This window comes from Galeopterus variegatus, unplaced genomic scaffold (genome assembly GCF_000696425.1).
Source record: "Galeopterus variegatus unplaced genomic scaffold, G_variegatus-3.0.2 Scaffold994, whole genome shotgun sequence".
Taxonomy (NCBI): domain Eukaryota; kingdom Metazoa; phylum Chordata; class Mammalia; order Dermoptera; family Cynocephalidae; genus Galeopterus; species Galeopterus variegatus.
The window spans coordinates 406,412-417,851 of NW_007727105.1; the positions used below are offsets into that span (position 1 = coordinate 406,412).

The window sequence follows — 11,440 nt, forward strand, 5'->3', positions numbered from 1 at the left end:
GACAGGGAAGATGGTTAGTCTATTGTAACTGATGATTAGAACTTTAGATACAAGCTGATTACGGATAGTGATGGAAAGGAAGGGTGAATACGAAAGTGAGCTATTAAGAAGAAAGGTGTGTGTATTGGAATGTGACAGTTTCATTATTCAGCAAGTATTCAATGAGTGATTTCTATGTGCTGGTTACTGTAGAGATTCAGTAGCGATCAAAATACAGATGTTCCTCAACTTTCCGTAGGGTTACATCCCAATAAACCCATCATAAGTCAAAAATACTGTTAGGTCAAAAAGGCATCATAAGTTAAAATTATCATAAATCATTAAGTCCCTCGACGTACAATGGGGTTACAGTTCTACTAAATGCATATGGCTTTCCCACCATCATTATGCTGAAAAATTGTACCATTGTAAATTGGGGAGTGTCTGTATTCATTTGCATCTCATTTTGTTTTTTAAAGATGACCGGTTAGGGGATCTTAACCATTGACTTGGTGTTGTCAGCACCACGCTCTCCCAAGAGAGCTAACCGGCCATTCCTATGGAGGGATCTGAACCCGCGGCCTTGGTGTTATCAGCACCACACTCTCCCAAGTGAGCCACGGGCTGGCCCCTGCATCTCATTTTTTGAACTTAGTAGGGAATTTACACTATCTATCAAGATGTATAATTTTGTATATGAGCACTGAAATAGAGGACACAGAAGTGAATATGGGCTCATATGATTATCTCTGGACATTTAATCATGAGAATTACACAACCAAAAGCAAAATATTATCTTCCTCAGCTAAAATACTCTTGGGAGAGTGGGCTGATGTGAGGTCATGGAAGATTACTCAAGACTACTCCTAAAGGTTTTTGCTTCCTTTAATAGCATGGATCTAATGATTGCTGCCAGGAAAGTTGACAAAGGACTCTGCTTTTGTTTTCATTTAGGTTGTATACTGTATGATCCTATATTTAGACATATATTGTTACTGAAATGAGATAATCCCATTATTGCTGTATTATAGCACCATTAGAGTTAATTGTTCACGAATCTGGATTCTTCACTTTATAAGATCACTGTTCTTCCAGGGTCCTTAACACTTAGAAATGAAATATATAGAAATTATATGCCAGTAAGATTAAATAATTGTGGTAGAGAAAGTACTGGATATAGCTTCACAGAAGATGAAGGAAGTTGATTCATCTTAAAGACAGGATTTCAAAGGTCAGCCCCTAAACATGACAAGCATTTTTGTCTAGGAATGGAACGATTTTTCTAGTGGAAGAGATTCTGTTTCTGATAGAACTTGGGCTACCTAAAGTCTGAATTGCCACCCCTCACCCCTCAATACTAACAAAGAAGTACTCCTAGAAAGTCAGCCAAATCAAGGGCAGCTGCCAGGAGTCTTTGCTTTCACATTCACTTTGGGTAAATTATTACAGTTGTAAATTGGGCAAATTTTAGAAGCACAGGGCCTCTTAGCATGATCTGCTTATAGAGGGATTCTTTCCAGGCTCATGTCCAGTTTGCTGCTCAAAAGAAAGCCACTGCTTTGTTGTTGCTTGCCCACTTTTAGCCAGTCTGCATACAACACTGAAAAGTGCAGAGAGGAGGGAAACATTCAGACCTCTTCTGATCAAAACAGAGTGTAAGCCTATCAGGTGAGTGCTGCGTGCATTATACTTCTTAAGTTTTCCTCATATCTGCTGTGGTAGATGGTTTACAGAGTTGGCCACAATGCCACGCATCCCACATGCCCTCATGCAGTGTGACTTTGCCACTCTTTTCATCAAGAAGTACAGCTTATTTCCCCTCTTGAATCTGACCTGGCATTCTGGACTAGCTATGGCCAACAGAATGTAGCAGATGTGATATTCCCTTAGTTCCAAAGCCTAGGCCTGAAGGGGCATTGCAGCTTCTGTTTTGTCCTCTTGGCATCCTGGGCTTTCATGGGAGTCCAGTTACCCTGATAGATAGACCACTCGAAAAGAGAAAGACAGACTCTGAAGGATGAAAGACCATAAGGAGAGAGAGGTCAGAAGTGAGGCCATCTTGAGCCCTCCAGCCTAAATTGAAGCTACCTGAGTACTCATGACATGGAACACAGACAAGCCATCCTAGCTGGGCCTGCCCAGACAATTCATAGAATCATAAGCAAATACATAATTATTGTTTAAGACACTAAGTTTTGGGCAGATTTGTTACACAACAATGAATTACAGAAACACCAACAGTACTGACCAAATACTGCACTTCTTACTTAGTTCTTTGGCTGAAATTTTTTTTCTTAAGTCTTGCTCATAGTTAATTTTTTATTTTATGACTAAAAGTAAAATATCTACTAGGGTTAGTCAGTCTAGTGTTATTACATTAGTTAGAAAAGACAAAGCAAGCTGGTTGGTTAGAGCGCAGTGCTGATGACACCAAGGTCCAGGTGATCCCAGTACTGGCCAGGTGCCAAAAAAAGAAGAAAGAAAAACAAGACAAGGAAATGTAAAGAAAATAAAGTCAAAGTTTGGTCTGAGAATAAGTCTAGTGAAATCTGTTTTGGGGATCAGGAGACAGACATTTGTTAGTCGAGAAGAAGTTCCAGGGATGGTAACCAGAGTCCCAGGTGCAGGAATTTGAGGGACAAAAATGTGCCAGTAGAATCTGGTCCCTTTTCAGAGGTGACACAGGTGGAATTCTCTGAGAAGCAGATGCTGAGACAGAGCTAGGTGTCCAAGAGTTTCATTGGGGAATAACATCTGTAAAAGGAAAGGGGGGAGAAAGCAGAATTGGGCAGAGAGAGCCATCAGACTGCGAAGTAGACCTTAGAAGGTCTCTGCCAACCCAGTGGGGAGTTCCTGAGCAAAGACTGCTCATTAGAGTCCTGTGTTGCGTGGGAATGGCTAAGCCCTCTACCTTGTACCTTGCTGGGTTTTTGGCCAAGGGCTAGAGAAGACCGGGACAGCTGGAGGTTGTCAGCTGACCGGGCTCCTCACAGCTAGGAAGCCAGTTCCTTCTTGAAGGGGTAACTTGAAATCAGCACATTTCTGTGTCTGCCACAGTGGGCTTGGTGGATCTTATATAGGTTCTTAAATGGTAACTACCTTGGTCCCTAGGATGTTGTATGGTTCCAGTGAATTAATATATTTGAGAGTGGTTATTATGAAGGCTGAATTCAAGAGAATTGTACACCCCTACCCCTTCTTCATGTTTCGATTATGAGTTAGTTATCTCCCTCTCTGGGATCCCACAGGACATTGTTCGTATCTGTCACAGTACTTATTACCACCATATAAAAGTGTTTACATTTTCTCCCCTCCTAGTCTGAGCTCCTCTAAAGGCAGAAGTGTGTCTCATTTGCCTTTGTACCTAACCAACACTTGGTATCTGAAAAAAGTAAATAAGCGAAGAAGCTGGCTGTGGGAGGAGGGGGTAAAGTTTAATGCCCTCCAAATTGGGAGGATACTTTGAGACTGAAGAAGGAAGCGGGCAGGTCCATTCAGTAATCAGAGATAGATATTTATTAGTCAGGGTGACTTATACACAGGACAGCTGGACACAGTGAAGAGTGACATCAGATGAGAGCTCTCTCTGCAGGTTAGACAATGTTTATATAGCAAAAGCCCCTATTACTAAAAATAACTTAAAGGAAACATCTTAAGAAAAATATGTTAAGGGGCTGACCAGTTAGCTCACTTGGTTAGAGCACGGTTGTAACACCAAGGTCAAGGCTTCAGATCCCCATACCAGCCAACTGCCAAAAAAAAAAAAAGGCAAAAGAAGTTGATAACATCATTTACCAGGTGTCTTTTGATTCAAGAAGTAGGGGTTTTGTGATGTTAGTGCTCAGACTACTGACAGCACCCGCTGTAATAAGTCATTCACTCCCTGAAACCTATGTTCCTTTTACAGTTTGCCCTAAGGTTTGGGTATAACCAGTCAGTGAAACAAAGGAATGAGGTTAAACACAAGTCAACATGGTGGGCAGGGAAAAAATGGCATTGGTTTTGTTTGCCTTCTAACAGCCTCTTGCTTTTTATAATACCGATACTTTTATTCATCCAATTTAAACTAGATCCTGTTTGTTTCATATAAAGTGCGTGTTTTGCAAGCTGCATGTATTTACATATTTATTCCAACAGGTGAGAGTTAATACACCTTCCAAAAAGATGATCTAGTGTAAAGTGATTGAGAGTGACAAATGGTGGGGCTGAGGGTGCGGATAGGGTCGGTTGCAAGAAGAAGAAATTAAAGGCTCTAACAAGAGAAGCAATACATTAGGGGTGAAGAGAGAAAATAAAAAGAACTAAAAGCTGTTAAAGAAGAGAGGTCAATGAAAAAGAAAAAGTAGGACAGAAGGAAAAAGAATGAAAATGAGACAGAGGAGAAAATAAAGTACAGCTGTGAAAGAGGGAGGTGGGGAGTCAGGCTTAGTGTTGACCTGCCCAAGGAAGTGTCCATCAATAAGGGCTTCACTGACAGCTGTTACCGTAATGGGAACTGGCACCTAAAGAGAGAGCAAGTCTGGTTTAATTAGTTAAATGGTATTATCTATGTCCAGTGGGGGTAGGGGTGGTTGAGGATGGAAGGATTGATGATCTACCTCCTTCCATAGGCTGAAAGGAAAAACAGATTTACAAAGTTTTGCCAGGAATTTAAGAGAAAATAGCTGTTTCTCCCCTAGTCGCCTTCCCAAGATTCCCATTTGTTGCTATTCATCAGTTACATTTTAAAAGGGACCTGTACTGCTCTAGTGGGGGCAACTAAATCAAACATCAGTTCTTTACCTTGAATTGAGCCAAGAATAGGTTTACTTACCTCATTCTTTTCTGTCTTCCAGCCAGCCCTCACATCAGGAGTCTTAATAATGTAGCAGGAAGCAAGCACCATTCCTGATTACTGGAAGTAGCACTAAGACTGGGATTCTGCTGACCTAGGTTCCTTAATCCAACTGTGTCTCTAATTGGCTGAGTGACTTTAGGCAAATCTTTTTACCAATTCCATCCTTTTAGCACTAAAATTCAGATATTATCTTACAAATGCAAAAAAAAAAATCTAAAGAATTTAGGAAATTCAGTTCTTAAGGAAAGCAAGGTCTTAGAGACAAATCTGTACCATGTTGTGGAGAGATTAAAAAAATACATGCTTCATTTTACTCTGCCTCCATGTGCTTTCTCTGCATTCTTAATGCTAAGAATTCTCCTTTATCCTGTTGGTATAAATTATTAGGGTTGTATTACTTTTTTCTCCTTTCTGTTGACATCAGATCTCAAGGATCATGTTTAATTCACCTTGGTTCTACAGATTCACTGATGTCAGTAGGCTGGCCTGGAGTTTGGGAAATACTGGTAATAGCTTCCAACCTCCAAAGAAAACAAAACACAACACACAAAGAAACGTGGAAAGTTTTAGGCAAAAAGAAAACCTAGACAATGACTGAACACAGTGGACAAATCCCTTTATTTTTTAGTAGCTGGCCAGCATAGGGAACCGAATCCTTGACCTCAGTATTACAAGGCTGGGTTCTAACCAACTGAGCTAACTGGCCAGCCCCTACCTTTTGAGACCACAGACTCTACAGGGAACACAAATTTCCACAGGGAAATTATATTCACTGGAGGTTGTTTTAGGACAAGGCTGAGTAAATTAAATATTTGAACACCATATGTTCAGCTTTGGCAGGAGATGTAGGTAGGAAGGGAATCTCAATGTTAGGGAATGCTCATATCACACCCCAGCTGGCTATTTAGTATGAAATAAAAAGAAACACAAATATTTGGTTAAAACATCTTTAATTATGGAGGGAAGGACACTAACATTTCTCCTGTCTGTTCTTCACATTTTTCTATGTTAGGAAGCTCTGGAGCCTACAACTTTGGAGGAGAAGCCATCATTCAAGTCAGTCAACAGTAAAACCCTCACTCTCTCCTCCTTGGAACTCTTGTTCCAAATGATCCTATGTTAAGAGTAAATACTACATCTCATTACAAGACGGAGAGGCAGGAAGGATACCACCCAGAGCTCATCTGCCAGAATCTGGGACTCTTAAGAACCAGACAGTGGCAAGACATAAGCCCCAGACAGGCAAAATGGGGCAGAAAGGGGTCTTGAGAGAGGAAGACAAGGAGAATACAAGGGGCCAGGAAATAAAGGAGGGGGTTACCTAAAACTAGAAGCACTCTAGTGCTAAGAATTCCCCCCATGATCCCTGGTACACTGCTGCACACTATGTCACTAGTAGCCCAAAAGAACATTCACAAGAATTTGAGGTCCCCTCCCTTACATCATGTCCCTTTCTTAATCACATAGGTTCCCAGAAAGCCCTATGCTTTAGCAACGTTTTTCAACTTGCCATCACTTCAATAAACACCCTTACCGACAATGCTTATTAGAGATATAACTAACTTCACATTTCCCAAAATATCCCATGGGAGACCTCTTGGCAAGAAATCCACTTGTTTCCCAATTTGAAAGGCCATGAATGAGAAGCTGGCGATGTCTCGGCATACTGACTAGCCAACACCTTTGCCTTAACGTAACAAGGGATTTACTGAGTATTACCCTTTCATTTCTCCCTACCTCCTAGGCTTGAGCCACCAATTAGTGGAGGATCTTCCTTGCCAGCACCTTCTGAAGCAGGAGGAGGAGAGAGGAGGAATGTACAGTGCTACTTCTCTTCTATGATGGATTTCTCAGACACTGCCTTGGATGCAGAAGGCTGATATAGGAGGAGGGGGCTGTCTTCTCCTGGGCCTCTATAGATCCCGTTGTTGGACGCACCTTTCCAGCCATAGGTCCTGGGCCAAACAGCACTGGTGGTGCCAGGCCTAAAGTAGTACTGGAGGTGGAGCTGGAACTCCAGGGCTTGGTGGGCAGGCTACTTGAGAGAAAAGCCGTGTACTGGTTCCAGAAAGGTAGGGGACCCACCCCTGCCAACTGAGCAGGAAGGTCCTGGGACAAGAAGTCCTATAGGTTGACCTGGTCACCAGAGGAGTGGCGCTGAGCCCTCCAGAGACAGCTGCCAGCCCCTTTGGGCTGGGCTGCAATTCCAAATGTGGGTGATCAGGTGTACCTGTCAAAGGGAAAGGGAGAGGAGAGGGGAGAAGGGTCACTTCAGGAAAGCTAGAGAGGGTTTCCCTTGAGAATGTGAAAGCTGTACAGAATCTATTTTCCTCAGGTACAAAGAATGAAGAGGGGAGAAAAATTCCTCAGGGAGCAATCCCCTTGTAAGCACAATAATTTCCAAGCTCAGGGACTAGAGAAAAGCCACTAGAGACATATCATGTAAGAACTCAGAGAAAAAGACAAAGTAAGGGCTCATAAATCTTGGAGGTCCTTCTACGGACCTTCTGCTCCCTGGGTCAAAGGGCAGCAGTACACAGAAAAACAGGCTCATGGGATGGTGGGGTCATCTTTTCGGGGAAAGGGGGAGAGCCCTGGGGAAGTGATGGAAGGTGAACAGCCAGGGACCAACGAAAGAGCAGCAATATTCTGAGGGCCATGGGGGGCAAAGGGCTGTACCTGGTGGTGAGCCAGCAGCATATGCTTTTTCAGGGTGGCCCGCTCCAGAAAGCCCTGCCTGCAGAAAACACACGTAAAGAGCTGCCCCTCCTTGGGATGGGTCTTCTGATGCTCCTCCAGAGCTGGCTGGGGGTGAAGGGTCTGGCCACCCACTTCACAGGCCTTTCTGCTGCTGCTCTCTCCTTGCTCCTTTCTCATTGCTTCCTGCAAGCTCAGCTCCTCCACCAAGGAGCTGCTGGTGCCTTCCTCTTCTGGAATGAGTGCTGATGCTGGGCTTGAGCTCCTCTCAGGTTTGACCCCCTCTTCCGTGCCTCCTGAAACATCCCTGCTTCCCTGCTCCATTGGCAGAGGTTGATCCAGGCTATCAGGTGGTGGTGGTGGTGGTGGCAGAGAAGACTGTTGAGTTGCTTTCTCATTACTGTCCATCTCCTTCCCAGTTGTGACTGCTGCTGCCACTGTCCCCACTTCCTCCTCTGCCCCAGATGCCTCTTCCGAATCACCTCTCACTGATATTGCCTTCTCACCCCCACTCTCTGAGCCTCTCCCTGCCAGGGAGTCTTCGTCAGTCACATCTTCCTCTTCTTCTTCGTCCTCATCATCCTCCTCAGACAACTCCTCTTCCAGTGATGGCTGCTGGGACTGCTGCTGGGGAAAGCTCCCTGTCCCAGAGGATGTAGATTGCTCAGTGACATTCTCCTGGGCAGCTCCCCCACCTTCAGGCAGTGTGGTACCACCATTGGGGATCTGGCCCCCCAGGTGCATCCGAACATGCTGCTGCAGAGTGACAGCATTGGTGAACTTCTTCTGGCAGATAGGGCAGGAGTTCTGGGCCCGGGCAGTTGGACTGGCCTTGTGGCCCACGAAATGTGCACGGAGATTGCCCCGAGTGGAGAAGGCTCTGCCACACACTTTGCATTTGAAGGGCCGCTCACCTCCATGTTGACCATAATGCAGGCGCAGGGCCCGAGGACAGCTCAGCACCCGGAGGCAGATGACACACTGGTTAGGTCCAGAAGAGGCTGAGGATGAAGGTGCAGGGGCAGAGGTGGTGGGGGCTCCTGACGCAGCAGAGGCCACTGCCATGGCCCCTTGTCGATCAATCTTCTCTACCAGTTGCTGCAACTTCGATGTCTCAGAGGGTGAGGCTCCCAAGGGCTCTAGCACATAGGGAAATGGGAAGCTGCCAGTGGACTTAAAGTGGTTGGTAAGCAGTGCCCAGCTTGGCAATGAAGTCACCAGCTTACTTAGCTGCATGCGAGTTGCTGTGCTACTTTCTGCCACCCCACTTATGGCTGAGCCCTCACTCCCTGGGGGGGTGTTTTCATCAGCTTTACTCTTGGGCTCCACTGCTTTCATGAGCACAAACTTGTTGAAAGCAGGGAGCCCAGGAGCTGCAGCTGAGCCTGCACCAGTGGAAAGCAGTGTCAGGCTCTCTGTAGCACTGAGTGCTGTGGTGGAGGCCACAAGAGGCTTGCGTTCAACAGCTCCACCTGGAGTGGCTGCTTCCTCCTCAGCCTTCTCTGGAGGCACAGACATACCATAGGGCAGGCCACTGCTGGTGATGACGTAGTCTAGATGCTCTGGCACTGGGTGTGGGTTCATCTGCACGTGTGGATACTTCTCACGATGCCGGTGGAAATGCACTTTGAGGTTGCCGCGGGTGGTAAAGCGGTTGCCACAAACATTGCACTTATAGGGCCTCTCACCCGTGTGGGAACGAAGGTGGATCTGCAGGGCACTGTCGCTGCCAAATACTTTGGCACAGAAGCGGCATTTGTGCCTCCCACCAGGCTTCTCCAAGGGACCCATCACTTCCCCATAGCCCAGCTCACCACTTCCATTCTTTGGCTTTAGGAGCCCTGGGGAGGCAGCGGCCTCAAGGCCTCGGGCTGCCCCAAGACACTGTGCTGCCAGTAGTCCTGTGGTGCTTGGGAACGCCAGATGAGGGGAGGCAATCAGCTGATCTGTGCTGCCTGGCAGGGCCGGGGAGGGGGCAGGGGTGGGTTTGTGGCTTCGCCCAACCCCTCCAGCAGAGAAGGGATGCTGTGACCCCAGAGGATGGTAAAGGTGGAAGAAAGCCTGCTTGGGCGTTTCTGCCCCTGAGGAGGAGGAAGAGGAGGAGGAGGAGGAGGAGGAAGGTGCCAGGGTCTTGCCAGTTTGGACAGGCTTGATGGGGCTGAAGAGGGGTAGTAGGGGCTTGGTGGAGGAGGCAGTCCCTGTCCCAGGTAGCTCTGCGGGACTGGCAGGAGCACCCACCGTCTGACCTAAGGAGCCAAGCAGCAGCACCTGCCGGCAGATTTGCTCAGTCATCTGCATCTGATGGATCTGCCGCTGCTGCAGCACCCGTAGCTCTTCCAAGATCAGCGGGATGTTTAAGTGGCCGCTGCCTACAGCTGAGGGTGGAGGGGGAGGTGGAGGAGGAGGGGGTGCAGGGGCGGATTCTGGAGGTAATGGAGTTGCACCCAGCTTGGGACTGGCCAAGATCAGGCCCCCTCCTCCCCCAGCCGCTGTACCTGTGGCAGCGACCAGGAAATGCCCGGAAGAGTCCTCTCCCCTCCTCTCTGGTCCCCAGGTGGGATCCGTGGAGGACCCGGAATCCGGAGGGTTGCTGTGCTCTGTGTCCATGACCTGGGGACTATTGTGGCCCTCAGGCCGGGGTTCAGAGGAGGCCGAAGAGTTGTTGGGGTTCTCCTGGCCTCCAATTATCACCATTACAGGAGGATCAGTAGAACATGCATTCCGGTGGGTGAGGAATTCGGTTGGGTCAGTGAATTGCGCGCAGCACTTGGCACAGACTTGGGGGTGCTCCTCCTCGCTAGCGTCACCTGGGGAGAAGACAAGGAAAGAGAGCGTGGGTGTGCGGTTGTGCTGGGTACACAGAGGCTCTCATCAGCAATAAGCCCAGTAACCGCTAGTTGGGGGTGGGGAGATGAGCACACCATCAGGCCATGCAAAAGGCTAGACCTCAGTCCTGACCCGCGTGGACACAAAACGCCCCAGCATGACTGGCGGAGGGGGTGGCAGCGCATACTACTCCCTTTCTCCCCCAACCCCCCTTTCCCCGGGTCACAGGCGAGTGCAAGGAATGCTTGTGAGGATGGGGGCCTATGCAGAAAATCATGCATTTTATTCTGTCCACCGAAAAGTCTTTACCCCCGCGCGTCCACTCCGCCCCCATCCCCGCCCGGGCCCTGCCCTACCGCACCTCCGAGCACCGCCGGCTCCCCGCAGGGCCCTCCGAGACAAGAACTCCTCCCGGCATCGTGCGCCATGGTTGTGGGGAAGTGGAGGGCCGAGTGGGGTGGGAGACAATGGGTATCCGGATTGGGGAGGGCGGCGTGGGCCGCCAGGGCTGCCGCAGCCTCTGCACCCAGCGGCCCAGACTGCGGAGATGGAGATCGGCGGCGGGGGCAGGGAGCAGCAGCGGAGGGGGAGGGGAGCCAGGCGGCGCGGAGGAGGGGAGGAGCTGGAGCGAGAAAGCCGGGAGAGGGGAGATGGGGGAGGAGCTGGTGGGGAGGGGAGCGGGTGGGGAGGAGCCGCTGAGGAGAGAGCCGGGAGCCGGAGAGAGGGTGTGGGGGAGGGAGCCCAGCGCCTAGGAGGGCTTCCAGAGGCTCAGTGACAGGTGCGGCGAGGCACGGTGGGGGTCCACCTTTCCTAGCCTCTGCCAGCTCCCTCGCCCCACAGATGTCTTTGCCCTGGCCTCTCCCTCCTCCCCACTCAGGGGGCACAGCGGGAAAAGCAGCCCTGATCAATGGAGCAAGGCGATAGGCTTCTCTTATTTTTCTTTGGATAAAGGATCCGCTGAGCCTGGAAAACGTGGATTCCAGAGCGGGTGGTCTGATTTCCTCAGAGGTTTGAGGGCCAGAGGGGGAGGAGGAGCCCAGAATATCTTCTCCTCGCCAGCACCCAGCCCCCAATACTCCAAGTTTTGTCCCGTCTTCCTCA

At 48.5% G+C, this 11,440-nt stretch overlaps 1 protein-coding gene across 2 annotated transcripts; it reads right to left on the reverse strand.

Annotated features, from left to right (window-relative positions):
• Positions 1-6,851: 6,851 nt before the first annotated feature.
• SALL2 (spalt-like transcription factor 2) lies at positions 6,852-10,831 on the reverse strand. 2 transcript variants are annotated; one of them, XM_008574068.1, is made up of 3 exons: positions 10,701-10,831; positions 7,496-10,320; positions 6,852-7,046 (listed from the first exon to the last, which is right to left on the reverse strand). In XM_008574068.1, exons 1-3 carry the CDS (start codon positions 10,765-10,767, stop codon positions 6,957-6,959), a joined length of 2,982 nt encoding a protein of 993 aa, XP_008572290.1. In that variant the 5' UTR covers positions 10,768-10,831; the 3' UTR covers positions 6,852-6,956. The 2 variants fall into 2 exon arrangements, with proteins under 2 accessions (XP_008572290.1, XP_008572289.1); XM_008574067.1 differs by having other exon boundaries at positions 6,964-10,320.
• Between the last annotated feature and the right edge of the window lie 609 nt (positions 10,832-11,440).

What these genes read in the sequence shown, in the direction of transcription:
- SALL2 (XM_008574067.1), bottom strand. Translation starts at nt 10,767, where the DNA reads ATGGCGCACGATGCCGGGAGGAGTTCTTGTCTCGGAGGGCCCTGCGGG. An exon ending in GGAGCCGGCGGTGCTCGGAG is followed by an intron (nt 10,321 to 10,700) that starts GTGCGGTAGGGC and finishes TCTTCTCCCCAG; the next exon opens with GTGACGCTAGCGAGGAGGAG.